A 24,281-nucleotide genomic window follows, 5' to 3' on the forward strand; every position below is an offset into this window, starting at 1 on the left:
TCCATAAGGATAGGGTGCCTCAGTCTCTTGACACCTACTAATGAGATCTAGGAGTGCATATATACTAGCTTCATAGGGCAGAGTGGGTAGACCAGTGTGTTTAGGAAAGAGCAGGCCTTTGCAAAGAATGGGAGGCATGACCCTTTATGATTGACCCAGCACAGTGTTGATCTCAAGTCTGTAATCAGAGGTCACCACTGGGGTCACCAGGCACCCATGGAACATCTTCCTCTGGGAGAAAGTATCTTCTGTTCTCATTCCTGTTCTCTCCCCCCCCTCCCCCTCCCTCCCTAACCTCTCCCTGCTTCTCGATTTCCAGGGATTACAAATTCAAGGTGAAACCAATCCAGGCCAGCATATCCTGAGGTTTGTTCATGTACCAAGACAAGCTGGCCTCTTAACTTACTCAAAGGAAACCATCCTTTTTACTGACTCACTTGACCAAGCAGTGAGCTGAGCACAGGTCATCAGACACCTGGTAGTAAGGCAGTGTGCTCAGTAGGTCTGGTGTAAGGGCAAGCAAAAGGCTTGACAGAGGGCTACATTGAGACCGTCTTACAGACCTGTTCAGTCTGAGGCCAAGGGATTGGATTCAGGAAACCCTGGCCATCAGAATACCACCTTCACACTTATAAAAGGAATCACAGGGACTCAGAAGCTGCCTGTCAAAAGAAACAAAAATTCCTCCTGTCCTGCCCCAAAATATAGTCTTGCTAAAAACCAGACTGTATGCGTCTTGTGAGAATTCAGTCCTGGCTGGCTTGTTTGCTCTATCAATGGTAGGGCTGCTTCTCTTCTAAAGTTGTATCAGAACTTAGCCTTGTTTGTTTCCTAAAAATTCCTTAACGGCACATTCCTCTTCATGAATGACAGTTTAACAGTGAATCTTTGTTTCAACTCAGCTATCAGTCTCCAAATTAAAATCCTTTTGGAAATAAGCCACTTCATGTGGGCAGCAAGTGGCACAAAACTTGTGGGAGCCAGCCTCTCTTTCCCAGGATTTTTAGCAGTCTTCCCATTGGCTGGGAGCCTTTACTTGAGACTAATAGGTGGGTGTGAGAAGGGCCTTTGAACTGACCTGCCTGGGCACAGCTGCCGCCAGTCCTCACTTAACCAGGAGGTCACTGGAGTGGAAGGAGACATTAGAGCCAAAGCCAGTTTTCACTGAGTCTCACAGTAAATCCCAAAAGGGAGTTAAGAACTTCATCTGCAGTCTTCAAGGGAGGTGCTGCCAGAGAGAGCCCTTGGATCCTCAAAGCCCAACTAAATTACTTTCATGTTGGAATTCAGTCTACAGTCAGCCTGCTCATAGGTTGGGTTCCACATCTATGGATTCAGTTAGAGATTAAAATAATAATAATAATAATAATAATAATAATAATAATAATAATCAGGAAGGGGGACAACCAACCAAAACAACCCTCATCTAGAATGCATTTTATACTTTTGACATAATTTTCCCCCAAACCATATAAAACTAGTCTATAGTACTAGTTATATTAGACATTAGAAGTAACCTAGAGGATGTATAGAGTATGTTTGTCTGTGGGTTACAGACAAGGACTTATACTCTTAAAGTTTTTGGTACCAGCCCCCAATGGGCAGGAACTGAATACATGGAATTCTTTATGAATCAGCTGTATTGACCTGTTACCTAGCATGCACAAGTCTCTCACAAACTTTGCCCAACATGACAGTACTGTTGCAGGAAACCCAAGCAAGGTCAGACTGAAATATGCCTTAAAACCAAGCTGGCTTCCATACAGGGAAGCCCACAGCAAAAAACAACAACAACAACAAAAAAAACCCTACTTGCTTTTCTCCCCATATCCCTTAAACATATGACCATACCCCTGCCTCAGCATCCTGGGTGTGGCCATGCCGAGCTCTTCCAACCTTTCCTAACCTTACTGTCCAGTGATTGTTTTTTAGCTTTTTTTATTTTATTTTATTTTATTTTTTGATATAGGGTTTCACTCTTGAGATCTGCCTGCCTGTGGACTAAAGGCATGCACCACCATGCTCAACTGTCTTTTCAAAGTTTGGAAGGCATCCCAATTGTCTCCATTCCCCACCCCACAAGCACCACCAGTGGCTGACATGTTCTCTCTCTTAGAAAATCCATCCGGCACCTTGTTAATCATGTGCAGGCAGAAGGTACTTATCAAATCAACACGGCCCACAGCCAAACTGTACGTCTTCTGTATACAGTGTCAAAAGGACAGACACATGTACAGGCCTATTTTTGACTTAACCATGGTACCCTGAAGTTCCACTCATGAAAACAAGTCCGGCGTATCTGTCTCATGGGCTCCGTTCTCCCTCCACCTTCCTTCCACCTCCCTAGCAAAGAAGCCCTGCTGGCCTGTCTTGTGATGGTGTGGTGAGGACCTGGGAATGACATCTTGGGTCACTGCGCCTCAAAACTCGTTAGGCTGAGCTGCCACTCACCGGCAAGAAGGGTGAGGAGCAGAGCACGCCATCTTGGGGAGTACGCCTTTAGGTTTCTGCTGTGTCCCTGTGAAATCTCTCACACAGGGTTAGTGTTCTCTATGTACCCTGGAGAGTCCATTCTTCCTTCCCCATGGGGCATGAGCAAGTGTCCTGTGCGGCAGCCACTTAGGTTGCTGTTGGTAGCATGTGTGAACCACAGGCTACTAACTGGTGAGCAGAGCTGTGGTGCAAACCTGAGGTTTTAACATAAGACTGAACTTTACACATCCAGTCTGCTGAGTCTTGGGGCCATGTCCATGGGGGTGGAGGTGTTTACTCAGACAAGGTCTGGACCAATCTAAGATCTGAGGGACACACCTACCACTTGTTTCTGAGCTACCACCAGGTGGCCAGTTCTCCACACCCACTAGCCTATTACTTAACTATCCATTTTGGTCCCCAACAGAGATCACATTCTGTCACTAAGGGCCACACTACTCAGGGCTGCTCTTGCTGCTACCTGCATCTGTTTCTGCTTTCCCCTTCTTCCTTGGCACCCACAGGGATGCCCCACCCTGGGCATCCAGTCACCCCGGATATGAATGTGACCAGTCTGTCACCTTCCACCCTGGGTGCATCTGCCCAGCTGGCCAGCCTTCTGCAGGGCCCTTCCAGTGGACTAAGCCAGAGTCCCCTCACCATGAAGTCTCCTCTTATCCTTCTAGCTATCCATGGATCTTGCTTCCCAGATACAATTCCCACAGCTAACGTTGGATTTGGGGTGACACCCACCCTCTAATCCTGATTGTCTTAGTGACAGTTTGCTTATCTTGCTTTCAAAAGTATCAAAGACCCTGGAACCTGGTCAGGAAAGGGGGAAGCAGCTGTGTGGACAAAGACTAGGACGTATGGACACAGAGAGGCTGGAGCAAACCACTTTATTCAGCACTGAAAACCCAGCCCACCTGGGAGTCAAGCTGGAGCCGGTCACCACATCCAAGGCTGGGGCCTTCTGAGGACAGAACACTGTTCCCCAAACCTAAATCCATCTATGTGTTTGGCCCTGGCCTGTGTCTGTCCACTCTGCTGGGTTTTGTCTCTTGGACTAGTTATCTACACACAAGATGCTGCAGGCAACCACGCTACCGCTACGTCACAAGTTCTGTGAGATTCACCTACTGGAGAAAATGAGGTGAGCAAAAGCCAAAAATACAGCGAAGTGAAGCACCCGGTGGCCTGGAGATGCCACCCTGCTGCTCTTCTGCAGGGAAGAAGGTCCTGTCCATGAGAGGTGGGGAGAAGTAGGGAGCACTCTGGGGACGCCAGTGACACCCAAGGGGCACAAGCTGGGAGGAAAAGAGGCTGGGGAAGCAAGGCAGAAGATGGCTCCCAGGACCTGGCACAGTGAGACCCAAAGAGAGAGAAGAGGTCCTCTGGAGGGTGGAGAATACTTTGTTAATACTCGGTTCCCAGCCATACCCCAGGGCCTCCTACATCCCTATTCCCTGGCACTGACACAGACTGACTGTAACTGCTATGCCTCAGAGCCTTGCTGAGGAATGTCTAGTGAGCCAACCCGGCACAGGCACCAATAGGGAAGGCGCAAGGTTTGGTTCCTAGATACTAGAGTGAACGCCACATAAGCCAAGCCATGGCAAAACAAGAAGCAGGGGCTTCAGAGCTGCCAAGTGGTCTCAGGCAGGGTTGGCACACACTGGGAAAGGAATCCCAGGACAGGTCGGTCTCTATGTGGAACAGGAACAGGCCCGAGCACATTCATGCCCCAAAGAAAACAAAAAACACTGCTGAACAATGGAACTATGTGCATGGCCAAAGCAGGGCACCTCTGAGGCTTCATCCCAGGCCAGCGCGCTGTCGGTGTTGATGGAGATAGGGGTCTGTCCAGGATGAAGAGATGCCAGGCAGAGGCCTAAGGGATGTAGGTAGGGGTGCTGCAGGCCAGCTGTGGAAGGTGGTTCCTTTTGCCTCGAGCTCCAGGGGGCCAGCCTGCTGCGCCAGCGTCATCACTGCAGGGAAGGGAGAAACAGACAGAGGGGAAAGACGGGGAGACAGAGAAAGTGAAGGGAGATACACAAGTAAAGACAGTGAGACAGACTGCTGCTCTCCCGAGTACAACGCACTCGGAGCCAAGGTGACTTGACAGCCCATCTAAGCTGTGTCTCTGAGGCCGTATAGCCCCAAACAGCTGATTGGTCTGTGGAAAGGGGATGATACCTCCGTTACAGGTGGCTGCTGATGCCACGTTACAAACCCAGGTTCTGACTGCAGCCTGGTTCCTGTGTTGGCCCAACCCTTGGGGCATGAGGTGAAGATGGGAGAAGACAGAGGGATGCCCTGGCTACTCTGCCCAGAGCCTTCCCTCGGGCATCTCCTATCTTCGTCAGTCCTAAGTTCCTTCCTACCACTTTTCCCAACCACCTACTCATTCTCTGATACTCAGACCTGAGCCACAACAGGGGAAAGGTGGGCGGTGGCTCCGAGCTTGCTCACCTCGGAGTGTCTCTCCCACTGAGGCTCTGAGCTGACCAGAGAGGTGCTGAGGAGAGAGGTGCTCACCCTACCCCAGTGGTACCTGCAGAAGCATGCTAAGGCCCAGGTTACGGTGCTTCTTCTCCAGCTCTGACACCGCCTGCAGCAGCGACCGGAAGCGATCTGCCGGGTCAGCCAGCTCATCGTCATCAGAAGCACCCTCATCCTTCTCAGCCTCTTGCAGAAAGTGTTCCTCCTCCTCCACGAAGAAGGCCCGAAGCTTCTTATAGTCAGTCAGGGCCTTCTTTCTTCGGTCCATAACATGCCCCTGCAGGGTGAGTGGGGGAAGGGACAGCAGTTCACATTGCCCATCCCCAGTGCTAACGAAGGTGTCTAAAGAACACTGCTCTAAACACCCACCAACTCTCAAAATAAGTTGGCTGGGTCTTTTGAATTAAATTCACTTAAAAAAAAAATCACAGGTAAGAGAGAGATGCTGTCACCCTCACGGCGTCTCAGCTTGGTTCTACTGTGGTGATGTGTAGCTGACAGGGCTTTGAAGAGGTGGGGATGAAGGGACAGTGGTTCCATCACTCGTGTGTGGGTACACCCTCTGAAAGGATTGATGCTGGTCTCACAGGATACCAATTGGTTGCCAAGACAACAACAGCTAGCTGTTACAGAGAGCAGTCTTGGGTCCACTCACTTCCACAAGGGACACACTAGACACCAGTAGAAAGAGCCTTCTGATCTTTGATGTTTAGCCTCTAGAACTCATGACTTCCCTTCTTTATACAATGCTCCAGTCTTGGCTGTCTTGTTAGAGAAGCAGAACAAAGGCTAACTCCTACAAAGCAATTCCATCAAGGACAAACGTGAGGGGGAGAAGACGCCACACAGACCTTGTTAAAATGCTTCCTTTATGCTTCCCGAATCACTTTTTTACAACCTGCTAATTTCTGTCCAATATTCTCAGTGTATTTGTAAGATGTGACATTCTTTGGGTCATTTCCTTGTGAGGCCTCCTGTACCATTAGAACTTCTATTAAGATAACATTTGTCTCCCCTGCACTGTCCTTCATGACTGATTCCAGGAAAGGCATCCCCAAGATACTAAAGTGTACAGATGCTCAAAACCCTTCTACAAAACAGCACAGCACTAATACATAAGCTATCTGAATCCTTCCGGTGCCTCAGATCATCTCCAGTGACACAATTTACCTCACACGACATACATTACTTTGTGAAGAGCTGACTAGAAAGGAGTCTACGCATGAAGTACAACACACGACAACCACAGGCCTGCTGTCTATCTGTGGTGCTTGCTTTGCACATTCAGAGCCTCTCACAAGCTGGGCAAGCATCCCACCAACCGTTACATTCTCACTTCTGACTGAAGTCTGGTAAGTCCTCAGACATACAACCCACATATACAATGCTCAGCTAATGAGAAGACCCCACTCACAGCTTCCCAAAGCTGGTCTCTGGGACTAAAGTCCTGTCAGAACACCTCGCTACCTTAAACCAGCCATTCTTCCTACTATAACCTGTGGTAAACCTGAGAGCAAAACTCCATTCTGCCTCCCTCAGCTACAATTCCAGCAGCCTAACCTAGATAGCAGGACTAGAAAAGGACACTCCTAACCGCACTCAGATCTTCCTCTGATCCTGGACCTCACAACATGTTCCTGAGGGAAGAATGCTTTTGCTGAAAGGATATAAATGCCAGCCAGATGACTGCTGTCTGGCCAAGCTCCTCCCTCTGACTACAGGATCCCCGTCTTCGTATTAAAAACCTCTATCTGCTAGAATCTGTCCTTGGAATTACTGTGGGCTCCTACAAAACTAGGTGTCCTCGATGCCTTCCTATTTTTTAAGGGGTAGGGCAGGTGCCTTTAGCCTTAAGGTGAGGGCCATCTGAGAGCTTTGGGGTTTTTGTAGTCCACAAAAACACTTTGGTTTTATGTTAAAAAAAAGAATGGGGGGAGGGGAACTATAATCAACTTTAATATATAAAAGGAAAAGTTGCCAGAGTTTAAACTGTGTGTTTTTATCGACAAGTAACCTTAAAAAACCAACTGTAACATGTCGTCCTCGTGTTCAATGCCATGGATGGCAGCCGATGTAGGCCAGCTGCTGAGCATCAGCCTTGTTTGTTCCCTAACGCTCTGTGCTAAAACCTCTAGGCCATGGTGCTAATGTGTGAAGTGGTCGGCCTTTGGGACGTGGTTAGTCCCACCAAAGTAGATGTGGATCAGTGCCCTAGTAAAGGGGACCCTCAAAGAGCTCCTGCCCCACTCTCCATGTGCTAATACACCGAGAAAGGCCACGGGAAACTAGCCCTGACTTGGACTTTCGATGGCTTGCCTGTGGTTTTGTGTGACAGCCAGAAAACTGCATGTTCTGCTGGTAACAGCTGGGGCTGGTCAGAATCTAGAGTTCGAGAACACGTCCTGTGTAGAACAGGAAGCTGACCCTTACAAATCATCCTTATGAAAAGCACACAGAAAAGAGGCTCCCTACTGTCACTCTGTCCAGCCAGCCAGGCAAACCCCAGCAGCTCAGTTTGGTTGCCCTGCTAGTTCCCAATACCCAGGAGAGCCCACTTACCTTCCACACAGCAGCAGCGGATTCTGCCTGACCATGCAGGTCCCGGGCATCATTTAAGTCCTTCCTCATGATTTCCACAGAGCCCTTGTTCTCCTGGGAGAGAGAAGCTGGTTGGAGGCTGGGAAGGATTTGGACACCCAGAACAGCAGTCTGGCCACCGGAACTACTCGCCCGCTCTCTGCTGGAAAATGGCTGCTTTCTAAAAAGGTCTCCTGTGCTTCCCGCCTCATCAGAACTAGGTGTGCAGCAGACAATTCAAGATTGCCTATATGCTTCCAGGTTTTCAGGTAGGTCCCCTTTGGGGTCGGCTTGATTTAAGACAGTGGCTTTCCTGACTTCTCTGTGTCCTTCTTGGACTCTGTGGAGATTGCTGTCTTAGTAAGGAGACAACAAACTGTTCTCCAGAGGACCTACCCCAGTCTGGGGCCGAGATTAACACTGGCCTCCATCTCAAAAGTGTTCTTCACAACCTATTCCATAGACTCATGGTGCATCATTCCAGAACATAGGGCTAACAGCACCCTCAGACACACTAAGCTACTAGTTCCTCCTGTCCGACAGGGACCACTGCTTTTCTACCTCGATACTCAGAAAGGCTTTGGGTTTTTTTTGAGTTATCATCCCTCTCTGGATCAGTGATGATACTCCAGATCCCTGCGACCCAGCTTCAAACACATTCTAATGGCTGGTTTCTGCCCAGTGGCAGGTACCACATGCAATGACCAAGAGAGCACAGCAGAGAAGGTTCCAGAATGAGGTGGACCGACAGCCCCTCAAAGGGCTGCAAATAGTAACTAGCAGATAGAAGCCCACTCTCAGGTCTCCACAAGCAAGTGGATGGGCGGGGCTTGCCCCGATGAGGTCACACCCAGGTTGGATGAAGAGGCCTTGAGGAATGGGATTGGGACTTGAGAAGAATCGAGAAAGATCAAAGTCTAATGGTTGTATAGAGATAAGGCACAGCTAGCCCACAGACCTGGGATGAAAAGGGGATAGAAAAGCATGCTCTAGAGATAATAGATCGAGGAAAACAGCAGGGTCCGGGAGACCGATAATAGAGATGGAGGAAGGGAGAATTCACGGACTCCAGGATTCAAGAGTCCTAGGCATGGCAGCGTCCCCGGGGAACGGAGGGTGCTGAGCACCCGAGGGATGCGGGAGAGGAGAAAGGGAAGAGGAGGTCAGCACACTGATCAAGAGACTGACTCCAGGTAGGGCACAAAGATTGACAGTGTGCGGGGCCGCCTCGCGCACCTTGCCACGCAGCGCCTTCCTCCAACGCGGTTCCCACTCAGGCGGCTCCGGACCGGCGGCCATGCGGCAAGCAGAGCACAGCGGATCTCCGTCGGCACGGCATAGCAGCTGCAACGCGGCCTCGCTAGCAGGGCCATCGCGCGCCGGCGCCGCGGCCGCCTCCTCGAGCGCCAAGAGGCGGCGGCTCAGTGGTGGGCGGCTGGGCTCTACCGCGCGCTGCCAGCAGTCATCGGCACACTCGGGGCATGGGAAGGGCCCGTCCTCCTCGGCCCAGAAGCGCACCACGCACGCCCGGCAGAAACGATGGCCGCAGTCAGCGCGCACCGGTTCGCGGGGCGCGCGCTGACACAAGGCGCAGATGGCCTCAGCGGGGCCCGCGGGGAGCGCCAGGGCTGCGGGCGGCGGCGCCGACGAGGACGCGGGCAGAGAGGGCGCAGAAGGGCCGAGGACCGGCCAGAGAGCAAGGCCGACGAGCCTCAGCCGACGACTCAGCCCCAGACTGCGCCAACGCCGGGCACGCGCGCGCGGCGGGGCGGGGTCCTGGCTGCCGTGCGCTCTGACGTCCAGGTCCTGGCAGTTGCGCGTTCTTCCATCCAGGTCCTGGCAGCTGTGCTCTCTCCATTCAGATCCTGGTAGTCGCTCGTGGCCCTGCCCAAGTCTGAGCTGCTGCGCTGTCTTCCACCCTGGTTCTGGTAGCTGCTCACCTCTTTGTCCTGATGGTGTCAGTCGTGGACTCCAAACCCAGATCCTCACAAGCATACTCTCTTGTGTTCTGTGAGATTACTCATACTGCAGAGTACTGTCCCAACATCATAGATAATTGCCCATCTCCCACAGATAATTTGGGAGGTGGTCTGTTAGGAAAGGCTTTTCTAGGGTGATTGACTTATTCTATACCTTTAGCCCTGAAGCTAGATAAAACAGAAGTAGACCGATGCCTATGTAGTTTAAGCAAGAGTATGACCAAATTAAAGAACATAGCGAGCGACACAGAATGAAGGAAGGAATGCTCAATGTGCACACAGAATAGCAGCACATTTTGCAGGAAAGCACGCTAAAGCATATTGTATTAATGTAGGTGTAGTCAGCTATGCACAATTTATGACTCTTCAAATTGAGATGGAAAATATACTGTGAATGTGATTGCAATGGTTTGAATATGCTTGGCCCAGGGATTGGTACTATTAGGAGGTGTGGTCTTGTTGGAGGAAGTGTGGCACTGTGGGGATGGGGCTTTGAGACCTTCCTCCCAACTGCCTCGGAAACAGTCTTATGGCTGCCTTGGATCAAAGATGTAGAACTCTCAGCTCCTTCTCCAGCACCATGTCTGTCTAGATGCTGTCATGCTTCCTGCCTTGATGATAATGGACTGAACCTCTGAACATGTAAGCCAGCCCCGATATAATATCTTTTATAAGAGCTACATTGCCCATAGTGTCTCTTCACAGTAATGAAACCCTAAGCCAGTGACGTTGCCACTTATATGTTCCAAACACTGTGACAGCGGCCACATCTACACTGAAGCTATGCAGCACTTTTCTGGTCATTATTTCCTAAACAACAGGACGAAGATTTGCAGAGTATTCACATCCTGGTAAGCATCATAAGTCATCTAGAAAAATTAAATAAAAGGATGCATGTAAATATTATGTTTTAGCTGGGTATAATGGTACATGTTTTTAATCACAGCATTCAGGAAATAGAGCTGGCAAATCTCTGTGAGTTCCAGGCCAGCCAGAGCTATATAGCAAGACCCTGTCTCCAAAGAATGTGTGGGTTTGTGTGTCTCTGTGTGTGTGTGTGAAAGAGAGAATGTGTGTGTGTGTGTGTGTGCGTGTGTGTGTGTGTATGAGAATGTGTATGTGTGTATGTGTGAGAGAGAGAATGTTTATGTGTCTGTGTGATGTGGTGTGTGTATGAGAAACATTTTATCTGAGGGATTTGAGTGTTCTTAAATTGTAGTATCCTTGGGGGTTTAGAGCCAACCTCTTCAACAGATATGACATGTGTGCATATATTAATTAACTTAAATTAATTAAATTAAAAATCAGTTGTAATTAGTCACTTTCACACTCATCTAACTGACCGTGGCCATATCCAACATGGTTCTGAAATTGTTACTGAGGTCTAGTGCTCAAACCCAGGGCTTTATACACCCTCGACAATGACCGTACTTACAATCCCAGCAATTGGGAGGTGGAGGCAGGGAAACTGAGTCCTAGGCCAGTTTGAACTACATGGCCTACCTTGATGTAAAAAAAAAAAAAAAAAAAAAAAACCAAACCAAACAAAAATAACAGCAAAAGCATAGTGGGGATGGGAAGCAGACATACGTTGTGTCCCGGAAGCTGGCTCAGCACATGGGCATCCCAAACACTGCCTAAGTATCATGACCAAGGTGTACCTGAAAGTGCACTCTTCTAATGCCATGTTACATGGGAAGAAATACACGAACGGCTAAGCTTTAGGATTAATTGCCCTTACCAGAATTCCACTCTGGGGATCAAATGAAGGGCCTCGTATATACTGGGGAAAACCTTCCACCTCTGGGATACATCCGAGCCTATGAACTGCCTCTAATATTTGATTCTAAAGATAAACATTTTAAAAAAAACATTTTATCTGTTTGACTTAAAAAATTCAGCAATTCCCTTGAGAATTCCACACCCACTTGACGGTGTGTGCTCTAACTGAGCCTCTCTCTTCTTTTTAAATTGTTTAAATTTTAAAACGTTTCTTTTTATGTTATGCGTATGAGCATTTGCCTGCAGGCATGCATACATACCGTATGAGTGCACAGTACCCAGGGGCCACTCGAAGGTGTCAGAATTGGACTTATAGACAGTTGTGGGTCACCATATGACAGCTGGGAACTGACCTAGGTCCTCTGTGGCAAAGTCAGGTGCTCTTACCACTGAGCCATCTGTTCAGCATCCTCTCTCCTCTTTACAGCCTGTGCTTAAATGTATACTACAGCCTTTTCTTTAAAAAAATATTTCATTTATGTTTATGTGTATGTGTGGTACCTGTGGAGACCAGAAGAGGGACATCAGATACCATGGAGCCTGAGTTATTGGATGTTGTGAACCACTCAACATGGGCACTGGAAATCCAGCACTAGTCTTCTGAAAGAGCAACTTAGGTACTGAGCCATCCCTACAGCCCCCCAAACTGTGTAATAAAATATAGAGTCTGCTTCAAAGAAAATTGCATCAAGCCAGTTACCTAATAACTATTACCTTTTAAATATTTAAGATGTGGAAATAAATATTCAGATGTTCAAAATTCATGAAATTATTTAAGATCCTAAAAATCAAAAAGCCAGGCTGTAATGATGCTCCTCACCTTTGACCCTAGCACTTGGGAGGCAGAGCCAGGAGCTCTCTGAGAGTTTCAGGCCAGCCTGGTCTACAGGGTGAGTTCCAGGTCAGTCAGGGCTACAGAGAAACTCTGTCCTGAAAACCAAACCAATCCAAACAAATGAACAAAAATCCAAAAGTTCAACTATACCTATGGTGTTTACAAATATAAATCGCCAGCAGCAACAGTAACAATGTGAAGCGTTTGCATTGTTCTGTATCTCTCTGAAACAGTTCCCTCAAGCTGACCAAAGCACTCTGGGGTTTTGTTTGTAAGGGCCTGCACAGACGAACAACAGGAGACTAGAAATGAGTCAGTTATAGGACTCTGAAATAAATGAGCAGTTGACCATCAAGTGGATAGATAGAGAGCCCTCATTTTAATGATGAACGGGACAATGAAGTGCAGGGAGAAAGTCTCGCCTGGGTGAGAGACAGGATCCAAGTGTGTAGACAATACAGAAGCAGATGGATGACAGGGACCTATCCATGTACCTTACAATTAGAACAAAAGTATCTGGTCTGATACAATGTTCTATATTTGTGATGGCAAAAACCCAAGTAACAACCAAAAGGGAGATTTCCTGAAGAATAGTATTTGGAAAGGGCAGCTCATCAGGAAGGGAACACAAGCCGTTGTAAACAGGGGGGCTGAGGCAAGCACGTTTGAAAGGCAGTAGAGGAGCATCACATGAAATACCCCCAAACAGGACTCTGTGGCCACGAGAGAGTTGTGGGCAATCCCCCTGTAGTACTCTCTGTATGTGGTGGCAGCACCCTTTGAGCCTTTTGAGCTACTCTTCATTGGGCGCACTGCTTTAGAATTACATGGTTTGGGTTAGAGCTGGACAAAACATTGTGTGGCTTCCTGGGAAGATGTGAGGGCATGTCTGTTTGTCCAGATAGGGCACTGCTATGTCAAAGAAATAATTCCACCAAGCGCAATATGTTTATTGGAATTACTGACAGGACACGGGAAAAGGTAACTTATCGACCGTAAGTGAATTAAGAGTTATATTCTTAAAAAGTCCCACGTCACCAGGGTGATAACTCAGGGAGGCTTCATCCCCACGGTTCCCACCTCCAGCCAGCCTTCTACTCTATATACTCCAGTTGGAACCCCCAAGACCATTGCAGCACAGATGCAGATGCCCCCTCGTACTATGAGTGACTATTAGCATCCCTACTACCTTTATTATAAACCCAGATGTCATTTAGTCTTCAGGTCTCTGCTCCGTAATGGCCGATGATCTTGTCAGGCCCAGAGGAAGTCACTTCGCTACAACGAAGAGAGGCTCCATTTTTGTTTCTGACAGCTTTCACAGTGTCATTGATTGGTCTCCTGCTCTGTTGCTATCACCATACCTGAATTTAAATGTGTGTGTGTGTGTGTGTGTGTGTGTGTGTGTGTGTGTGTGTGTGTATGTATGTGTATATATATAATTATGATTAGGAAATACATGTGTATACATATATATGTATGTGTATATATGTAATTATGATTAAGGTGTGTGTGTATGTGTATATATAATTATGATTAGGAAATACGTGTGTATACATATATATGTATGTGTATATATGTAATTATGATTAAGGTGTGTGTGTGTGTGTGTGTGTGTGTGTGTGTGTGTTCTTTAAGAAAAGGAACAAGGGTTGGGGATTTAGCTCAGTGGTAGAGTGCTTGCCTAGCAAGCGCAAGGACCTGGGTTCGGTCCCCAGCTCCCAAAAAAAAGAAAAAAGAAGAAGAAAAAAAAGAAAAGGAACAAAGCCCAAGTGAGAAGCAGCAAAGTCTCTTGTCTGCAGGATTAGGACAAAGAACACTTGGTGCCCTGTGCACAGCAGGGCCCTACCAGGTGGAGAGAAGCCGGTCGAGCAGCTGTACCTGGGGCTGCAAGGAGACTACCAGAAAGATGGAGACTCCAGGGCAGGCAGGGCCTTATCAGGTGTTTTCTGCAGCTGTGACCGAATACCACAGACTGCAGTTTACACATATGGAGAAGCTCCTAATGCTACTAAATTCAAAGCTGAGGGCTGCATCTGGCTGTGGGGATTCTGCAGAGCACTCCGAGCATCCTGCAGCGAGACTGACCCAGCAGTAGCTGGTTATAGCAAAAAAGACTCCAGTGGTAACCCATAAATCCATGCTTCCAAAAGTGGCTTAATCCAGGTCTGAGATGATTCCAGTGTGTCGCTCTCAGCCTCAGAGCTGCTCCGGCACTTCCCAGGGCTGTCTCTCATCCCACCGCCTGGCAGAGGCCTTCAGTTTTGTTCCCTGGTGAGGAATTAGTTGTATTTCCTGAGCATTCGTACCTTCGTATTCTCTCTTGTTCATAGACACCACAGTGATTTCCTCAGATATGTGTGCTCTGTGGAGTGGGGAAAGAAGACCCGGGGCAGGGCAGGCTCTGGTAAGGCCTGAGATGTGATCTCATCGTGCTTAAGGCTGCAGTCATTCCTGACTGTCTCCCTTCCCACCATCCCCAGCCTTCCTCCCTCTAGAGCCACTGGGACCCCTCTGCTCCTCCTCCCATCCCCCCAGCCCCACCCCACCCCCACAAACACTATGTCTCTTGAAAAGGTACATGCTCTCACAAGTTCTGAGACTGCTCAAAAGCCACTGGATCACTTTCAGCAGTTCCTAAGACATTTTATTACTGTTCTTAGGGGGAGAAGCATGAATTACCTAAGGGCTAGAGGAGGAAGTGATCACTTGCACGGAAGAAAATGTCACCAGAGTCTGTGGGGCTGGAGAAGCGAGGCTGGTGCACAGAGACACCAAACTGGCTGCATGCGGTTTGCAGGGCTAGGGATGTAGCCGTGCTTTCCCGGGCTGCTGCATCCATTGTGACAATTGACCTTAACTGCTCATTGCCTTTTATAACATTTGCTGATGTAAAAGAGAAATGGTCACACAGTCCAGAGGAAGAGGCCAGCTCCCCTCCTCACATCCCTATTCCTCGCTGCTGTCAGCTAAAGCCCTTGGATGCACAGTCAGAGAAAACAGCATTCTTAACTGAGGGACTTTCCAGCAGCCCAGAATCACACCACACCATAGATGTCCCCGGAAGAAAGGCTTCAGTGTAGTGGTGAGCAGGCCTTTGTCCAAAGGATGCCAGCTGGGAACTGCAGAGGACGGAGGACCAGGAAATCTTGTTCCTACTTTTAGGAGAGGAGAGGACTCAAGCTCACCACCAATGCCTGCCTCTCACTCCTGCAGCTCCAAAGTCAAAGGCTCAGCCATGCAGCGAAGCCGGTAACATGCCCTCTGCATCCTGCAACCCCTTTCTCCCCCAGGGTGCCAAGTGTTACTGCTCCTCCAACTATCAGCCTCTTTCAGGGACCCCCCTCCCAAATGTACATCTCATCTATTGACCATGACAGTGTGTGACCTATAATTAATTGTGGAAATTTATAAAGAGTCCAGCCTCGTGGTTGGGTGAGATCTTGCTCATAGTAGAAAAAAATGTATGCAGAGCAGAACCAAAGAAATCCAGGATGTCAAGGTGCTTATTGATGCCAAAGAAAGTCATTCTGCATGGGACCGCCAGCCGCCAGTGCCAGACACTAGGCTTTAGAACCAGTAAAGAAAAAAAAAAGAGGTGCAAACAAAACAAAGGGTTTCAGCATCCCCTTCTAAAGCTACCACCAAACCCAAATGTATCTGCCTTTAGTGGCTGAAACAGAAGTCATTGCTTCCCAGACTTTCCTTTTTCATTTTCTTCTCTTAATTTTTCAGAGCTACATTTTGATTCACATTGTGTGCCTTTATGGGTGGTCAGAGGACAACCTGTAGGAAACCCTTCTCTCCTTCTGCCCTGTGGACACTAGCTCTGGACTCTAGCCTTTAGGACTTGACACTTGATGTCTTTACACCCATTGAGCCACCTCTGGTGGCCTTCCGTTCTCACTTTCTTGTCTTCCTTTCTCCTGGGTTCTCCTTCCTTTCCTTTCCTCTCCTTTCCTTTCCTCTCCTTTCCTTTCCTTTACCAACCCTTTCTCCTCTCCTCTCTTCTTTCTCACAAACAAAACCCTCCAGTTTGCCAATGTTTTGCCTATAACCCAACAGGTTGGTCGAGTAACAGCAGGAGTTCTCCAGACCAACAATATTGCTTTATGAAGAATGGGATCCTCCATGGGAGAGCCAAGTGCTGAAGTGGGAACCCATGTCCTAAAGTGAGCAATGAATAGAACATTCAAAGAAGCTGGAGCAAGGGAACAGTTTGTTGTTACTCTTGTTTGTTTGCTTGCTTGCTTGCTTTTAAAGACATAAATGAGGAGGAATGTGCAGGATTATTAAGTTTTGGTTAAACAATAATCTTTGGCCAAAATTGCCAACAGCAAAAGAGAGAGAGAGAGAGAGAGAGAGAGAGAGAGAGAGAGAGAGAGAGAGAGAGAGATATGCATATTAATATTAGGCTCAAACTGTAACTAACTGACCTGTGGCACTTAGTCCCTTAGATGCATTCTTTAAGGTTTCTGTGGGTTCTGTGGAAACTCATGGTTCTAGAGTCTTTTTGACTGAATTTTATTTGGTGTGTGAGTAAGTTAACTCTTCCTTCACAACCTGTCTGCTCCACACCTCCACACCTCCACACCTCCACACCTCCACACCTCCACACCTCCCTCCACACCTCCACACCTGTTAAGAATGACAGGAAGTTACTGTTACTCTGACAACTTTTATACTTTATACAATTCCAGATCCATTAGGTATGGATTTGGGGTTTTTTGGGTTTTTTTTTTTGTCTTTTTAAGATTTACTGCCTTCAGACACACCAGAAGAGGGCATCGGATCCCATTACAGATGGTTGTGAGCCACCATGTGGCTGGTGGGAATTGAACTCAGGATCTCTGGAAGAACAGTCAGTGCTCCTAACCACTGAGCCATCTCTCCAGCCCTGTTTTTTGTTTTTTTTTTTTTTTTTTTTTGTCGTTTGTTTTTTTTTTTTTAACCACATTAAATGAACAGTAAAATAGAACATTTTTATTCAGGATCAACCCCTCCCCCATAGAGGAGTGGCCACTGCAATGTGGCCTTGGAGTGAGGGAGAGAGGTTTTTGTCCACTCTGAACACAGTGTAGACACACAACAACACACTGCCAAGATGGATAGAAAGTGACTTAGATGTTGACATCAATGCAAGGGATACTTCATGCAGTCGTGCTTATTATTAAGTTTTGATGAATATTATTCTCCCTTGTTAAATAGCCTCTAAAACAACATTTAATGAGCCAGGTTTAGCTGTCAACTCAGCCCACTGGAGAAGGAAGCAAGACCATCAGAAATGCAAGGCTAGACGAGCTACAAGAGCTAAGATGTCCTTTTTTGTTCTTTTGTTTGTTTTGATTTGGTTTTTTTGTTTTTTGGTTTTTTTGGGTTTTTTTTTTTGTTTTGGGGTTTTTTGTTTTTGGGGTTTTTTTGTTTTTGTTTATATTTTGGTTTTTTTGTTTGTTTGTTTTTGTTTTTTTTGAGGCAGGGTTTCTCAGTGTAGCGCCAGCTGTCCTGGAACTGGCTCTGTAGACCAGGCTGGCCTCAAACTCTGATCTGCCTGCCTCTGCCTCCCGAGTGCTGGAATTAAAAGCATGTACCACCACCGCCCAGATGAGACTTTAACAGTAAGAATAGCAAGCTCCAGGGTAAAAGTGAGCAGTAATTGATTCTACTTTGTATCTTCATACGCATGGTTGAGCCTCATCTCTTTTATATATTTTTTTACACACACTGTTTATGAAACTGTCCCCTTTTGCTTGCAAACACAGTCGTTACTTTGGGAGACTACAATTGACAGTGGGGTTTCTGGCTTAGTGTAGAGAATCTTGATATTTACTAATTTCCTCAGTTTGTTTGGTTTTTTTTTTTTTTTCAGTGTAGGGCAGTAATTTCGCATGCACTAGGCAGCTCCGGCCACTACCACTTTAGTAGGTGAAACATCTACCGTTGTTTGAAGGAGCATCTCTTTTATGTTAGTTTGATAGTAGTGTTATTTTTCAAATTTCTCTTTCCTATTCATATTCTTAAACAATTGGTAATTTTTTCTCTGATGTATAGAGGTCTGTAACATTAACCTTCCCACTCTCAGTACTTGCAAATTTAACCCAAGATCTGTTTACGTTAAGTGTTATAGGAGGGTTGACACCCAAAATGTTTTTTTTTTCCTTAAGTGATTTTTCTCTGTTTGGTTGTTTGCTTGCTTTTATTTTTCAAGACAGGGTTTTTTTGTGTAGCCCTGGCTGTCCTGGAACTCCGTCTACAGACCAGGCTGGCCTCAAACTCTGACATCTGCCTGCATCTGCTCCCCCTCCCCACCCCTCCCCACGCCGCACCACCCCTCCCCGCTTCCTCCCCGTGCTGGGATTAAAGGAGTGTGCCACCATTGCCTGGCTCTAATTTTTTTTTCTTACAATATTGCTTTGAAAGCAATATTTCTCTTCTTGATAACCAAGAATATGTTGTTGACAAACGACAGCATCAAGATAGCCAAGGCACCAGCAGCCAGCTGAATAGGCTCCCAGGTTTGTTCTTTTACCAAGCATTGGCTGGGCATCTGCCAAGTGCAAAATTATCTTTCACCCCGCAGACACCGGAACGACAGCCGCCTCTCTGTGTGGGAGATTATAATTCTCTCTGTATTTCGGTGGGATATTAAAAAAAAAAAAAGACTGTGTGTTGACGTGAAAGGAGCTCATAGAAATTATGCACAAGTGTGTGCAGGGCACCTTGCCTGCTTCTTCATCCACATGAACTGACAGCATCTAACAGGCATTAAGTCATCACATGAAGAAATAGAGACGCAAAGAAGTAGATTGTCTGCCCCAGGTATGGAAGCTAACTGGCCTCCAGACCAGGATTTGTCAGTTTATAAAAGCCAGCTCTCCAAGTGATGCTGAAATGTGAGCCATGAGAATATTCAGCCTTTTTATTTTCTCTCAGTACCATGCAGAGGGGGGGCGGGGCGGGGGATGGTACGCGAGAGCGCGCGCTGGGTAGAGTGTGTCAACCTGCTGTGTCCTGTAATTAATACCCTTCTCCAAATGAAAGTCTACCCAGCCACACACACTTCCAGTGAAACATCCTTTGTTTGTTTTCAGATTTCCCAATGAACTGTTGGAATTTGGTCATAGAAATGTCTTTGCTTTTGTTTCCCCTGGATGGAGAGTGACTAGAAACAAATGGAAGTCAGAAGCTGTCACCTCCTCTATCTAAGCAGGCAACAAGCTTCTCCTTCATTAGCTGAGGGTGAGAACGAAATGGCTAGCGATTTAGCTTAACAAGGATCAGACCCGGGCTGCCTAGTTCCCTCACAGCCAGGTCCACAGTCAGGGGAGACGCTAAACCATCTATGTTAAAACAAAGGGTTCAGACAAAGATAAGATACCTGAGCTTGCTCAGTCAATGCACTTTCGGATTGGTTGGGATAGAAAACCAATAGAAAAGAAGAAGCGTGGTCACCTAGTTACAACATTTTATGCTTGTCCAATCAGACGCGAGTACTTTGGAGCCTTCATTTAAATATAAAGATGACAAATATCCCTGCCTTCCCCGTATCCCTGTTCGTCTGGGTGCAGCCAGTGCAGCAGGATGCCGGAACCTTCCCGCTCCACTCCCGCGCCGAAGAAGGGTTCCAAGAAAGCCATCACCAAGGCACAGAAAAAGGATGGCAAGAAACGCAAACGGGGCCGCAAGGAGAGCTACTCCATCTACGTGTACAAGGTGCTGAAGCAGGTGCACCCGGACACCGGCATCTCGTCCAAGGCCATGGGCATCATGAACTCGTTCGTCAACGACATCTTCGAGCGCATCGCCAGCGAGGCCTCCCGCCTGGCTCATTACAACAAGCGCTCGACCATCACGTCCCGCGAGGTGCAGACGGCCGTGCGCCTGCTGCTGCCTGGGGAGCTGGCCAAGCATGCCGTGTCGGAAGGCACCAAGGCAGTCACCAAGTACACCAGTTCCAAGTGAGGCGCGGCGAGAGCGCCCCCAACCCAAAGGCTCTTTTCAGAGCCACCTTCCAGGCTCAAAAAAGGAGCGTTCTGCCTAAGATTGTCATTCACCTGATGAACATTGGGATGGGGTGGAAGAGAGGGAGGGAGGGGTTGTACTGGACCGCGGGACCCTGAGATATAATACCTCTTGTTCATAATGGTACATTAATAAATTTGTCTGGTTCAATTTTGGCCAAATCGAATGTAGTTTAATAGATGGCTCCTGGAGAAATTTGACATGGGTTGCGCGGTTGGGGGGGGGGGGCTGTGTCAGCAACAAGATTTCTCTCCATTCCCCTCCCCCTGCAGAGTACTGTGTGAGGCTCAGGGTGCTGCGCTCTCAGAGCTGATGCTCTCGGAGCCATCTTGCTCCATCACCTTGCCAGGATTAAAACATTCTGGCCAAAAACAGTTTAAGCAGGTCTTCTATTGTATTCTACTAGAAATGCCTAACAGTGGGATGTACAGCCCCTGCTCTCCAACCTTACCTAATTAGGCAACAATCTTTCCGGTGAAGACTGGTATATTATCCATAGACGTATTTAAACAATGAAAGGTCCTTTTGTTTCATCTCAATGTATGCGTATGTGTGAGAGTATATATTATATAAATGTGTATTTACATTGACAGAACTCTAGTAAATGGTGAAGCATCCTTTAGAATAGAACCTTTAAAATAACAAAAAGCTACGCACGTTGTATTCAGTGTAGGTTGCATAAATGAGTAAGGCTTGCAAGAATAGTCCAGGGGCTGGGGATTTAGCTCAGTGGTAGAGTGCTTACCTAGGAAGCGCAAGGCCCTGGGTTCAGTCCCCAGCTCCGAAAAAAAGAACCAAAAAAAAAAAAAAAAAAAAAAAAAGAATAGTCCAAACTATCCTTCCTCTAAAATTCAAATATCGGTGGTTCTTCACTATATGTCAGAGAAGCCCATCTTTCTTGAACTCCTAGTTGCCCCGGGTTCCGATTTCATGTTGGTTTCACTGGTGAACAATGGCAGTCTTCCTCCTCACATTGCCTCCACTCGTTTGTCAACATTTAACCTCTTCCTGTCTCATACAAGAAAGACCAGAGTCTTTCTATTGGCAATTTCTTCTTAAAGAGACAGGTTTTTTTTTTTCACTCGCTCAAAATTCTTGGTTGGTTCCCTACTAATTAGTAAATTGGTTTTGAACATCCAGTAAAGAGCAGGGAACAGCCATCTTATTGTTTCAGACTACGTGCCTGCAAATCCTCACCCCCACTCCCAACCTCACTAAAATTAAGTTTTTCAGGTCCAGAGAACTAGCCATTTGCATTGTCCTAATTCTTACGATTGCAGATTCTCATATATGTGTTGTACACTCCTAGCATTCTCCAATTTTCAATTTCACCTCTTAAAACATGAAACTAGAGACATTAATTTTGTATACAGTCGCTCTCAGTTTTCTATATTATAAAATCTCAACAGCAGAGACAAATTTCTTCATTAATTTCTCTACTCCTTAATGTTCACATTCTACGAAAGGACAGATCTTCCCCCATTCTGAGCTGTGGCTGCCGATATAATATACCTGGGCAGCTTATTCTGAACTTCCAGCTTTTGTTAAACACACACACACACACACACACACACACACACACACACACACACAATCCATTGCATTAATGACAACTATAAATGTGCTGTTAGAGAATTAATTATACTTGGAAATTGTGTGCTAGATTTGCTCATTGCTTTTCCCCCCTCCCCTTGGTAGTAAACAATGTTTAGGTTCATCTTTCTTCTAGAGGGAAAGGTTTCATTTTATTAAAATCGTGTGTTGTACTGTACTGGATCTAGAAGAACAACTGTAAATACTCCTCTAAAATTGGATACTTGGGTCTGGAGAAATGGCTCCGGGGTCAAGAATATATATTGCTATTGCAAAGGACCTTGGTTCAGTTCCTGGTATCCATATGATGGCTTTACAACCATCAGTGACACTAGTTTCAAGGGATCTGGCTCCTTCCTGTGACCTCCTCTTCTAACTTCTGCACAAATCCTGTGCATATAAATGCAGGAAAAAAAAACACTCATAGTTAAAATTTAAAAATGAATAGTTGGCACCAGAGGCCAGCCATGCAGCTCTGTAGTAGCTTGACTGTCATTTGGCATCAGCTCACAGAAGATCACATTCTATCTTTTTTTGAATCCCATTTGCATTTTATTTGGTGACAGGGTCTCTCTATGTAGCTCTGGATAGCCTGGCCTTGAGCACACAAAGATCCACCTGCCTCTGTTCCTCCCAGCTGCTGTGGTTACAGGTCTATGCCACCATGTCTGGCTTTCAAATCCTCTATTTTTTTGAGACCATTAAGAATACTGACAGAGGGGTTGGGGATTTAGCTCAGTGGTAAAGCACTTGCCTAGCAAGCACAAGGCCCTGGGTTTGGTCCTCAGCTCCGAAAAAAAAAAAAAAGAATACTGACAGAGTGGTGGTGCATGCCTTTAATAACAGCACTCAGGAGGCAGAGAAAGGAGGTCTCTGAATTCCACACCGGTCTGGTCTACACAGTGCAGTCTAGACCAGCAAATCTTACAGGAGTAATTGACAACTCCTCTCTCTCTCCCTCTCTCTCTCCCTCTCTCTCTCTCTCTCTCTCTCTCTCTCTCTCTCTCTCTCTCTGTGTGTGTGTGTGTGTGTGTGTGTGTGTGTGTGTGTGTGTGTGTCAGAGAGAGACAGAGACACAGAAAGAGATGGAGACAATGTTTCTGAAGATGGATCACGGCTTGTGTTTTCCACCATAACAGAGGAGGAAACGGATTGGCTGAGTCAGTTATGACAAGGCTTCCTTTACTATGTGCTTATTTCTATCTTTCCTAAAGATGTCAAGTGAAAGTAATGCTGTATACCACACACTGACTGCTTGTACCCAGGAGTGAACTTGAAATAATAATCTGGGCAGGCAGACAGAAGAGGACTGAGCTGCATCTCAATGGAGAACTTTGGCTAATACTTGAGGTCTAGGGTTCAAATCTTCAGCCAACCCCTCCTCCCATCAAACCTCCGTGAAAGACTAGCTTCACAAATTACCGAAACTTAATGATTTATGTCTTAAATGATTCTGTGCTGCTCCTGTGTCCTTTTTTCCAAAATACTGAGATAACTAGGTTGGCATGTTAAAATTTCAATAGACAATCTGGAAGCAGCAGTGAATTAAATGCAATATACATACAACTGCTGTTGGCAGAATTTGAAGCAGAAGGAATATAAGAGAGACATTCTCAGTGACAATAACCTGAAATACCTTTTTAAGAACCGGGAAGGGGAATAACAATCGAAATGTAAAAAAGAAATACTCAAGTTAATACAGATTAAAAAAATAAAAATAGGGGTTGGGGATTTAGCTCAGTGGTAGAGCGCTTGCCTAGGAAGCGCAAGGCCCTGGGTTCGGTCCCCAGCTCCGAAAAAAAGAACCAAAAAAATAAATACATAAATACATAAAAATAATAAAGAATTATTTTGACCTGACTCTGGTGTTAAATTGATAAAGCAATGGGTGTTTTAAAGACTGATTTTAAAAAATGATTAAAAAAAAAAAAGAAAACCTCTTGCTTTGTCATTTGCATCTTTGCAGTTACTTGAACTTAGGATAAAAAATACTTCAGATGCTAACTTTTAAAACACAGGACGGTATCAAAACCCCTTTTATGTGAACCAAGCTGGAAAGCAGAAGGTGGCACAGCTACTGTAGAAATTCCAGCAGAGATATCCTTCCCCCAAATGCCTATTGACATGAGCCCAGATGAGAGGGGCTCCCTTTGACAACTTGGTTTAAAAAAAAATCAAATTTACATAGTATTCCCTGTTGGAGACGAAAGGATTTTTCGACATGTCTCATAACAGCTCAAATAATTACCATGAGTCCTCTTTTCATAAACAGAAGCCAAACCAAACATCCCCGATAAAAAATGGCATTCCCATCTGGAACACATGGGCACTGGAAAAAATTTCCTGAACAAAACACCAATGGCTTACGCTCTAAGATCAAGAATTGACAAATGGGATCTCATAAAACTGCAAAGCTTCTGTAAGGCAAAGGACACTGTGGTTAGGACAAAACGGCAACCAACAGATTGGGAAAAGATCTTTACCAATCCTACAACAGATAGAGGCCTTATATCCAAAATATA

The 24,281-nt window shown here is 46.5% G+C and overlaps 2 protein-coding genes across 2 annotated transcripts; one reads left to right on the forward strand and one right to left on the reverse strand.

Moving 5' to 3' along the window:
- Positions 1–3,354: 3,354 nt before the first annotated feature.
- On the reverse strand, positions 3,355–9,254 carry Rnf187 (ring finger protein 187). Its single transcript, NM_001164264.1, has 4 exons — positions 8,788–9,254; positions 7,534–7,626; positions 5,027–5,251; positions 3,355–4,460 (listed from the first exon to the last, which is right to left on the reverse strand). Exons 1-4 carry the CDS (start codon positions 9,175–9,177, stop codon positions 4,458–4,460), a joined length of 711 nt encoding a protein of 236 aa, NP_001157736.1. The 5' UTR covers positions 9,178–9,254; the 3' UTR covers positions 3,355–4,457.
- Positions 9,255–19,695: 10,441 nt separating this feature from the next.
- Hist3h2ba (histone cluster 3, H2ba) lies at positions 19,696–20,325 on the forward strand. Its single transcript, NM_001111127.1, has one exon. It carries the CDS (start codon positions 19,726–19,728, stop codon positions 20,104–20,106), a length of 381 nt encoding a protein of 126 aa, NP_001104597.1. The 5' UTR covers positions 19,696–19,725; the 3' UTR covers positions 20,107–20,325.
- The last annotated feature ends 3,956 nt before the right edge of the window (positions 20,326–24,281 follow it).

This window comes from Rattus norvegicus, chromosome 10, assembly GCF_036323735.1.
Source record: "Rattus norvegicus strain BN/NHsdMcwi chromosome 10, GRCr8, whole genome shotgun sequence".
In the NCBI taxonomy this organism is placed as follows: domain Eukaryota; kingdom Metazoa; phylum Chordata; class Mammalia; order Rodentia; family Muridae; genus Rattus; species Rattus norvegicus.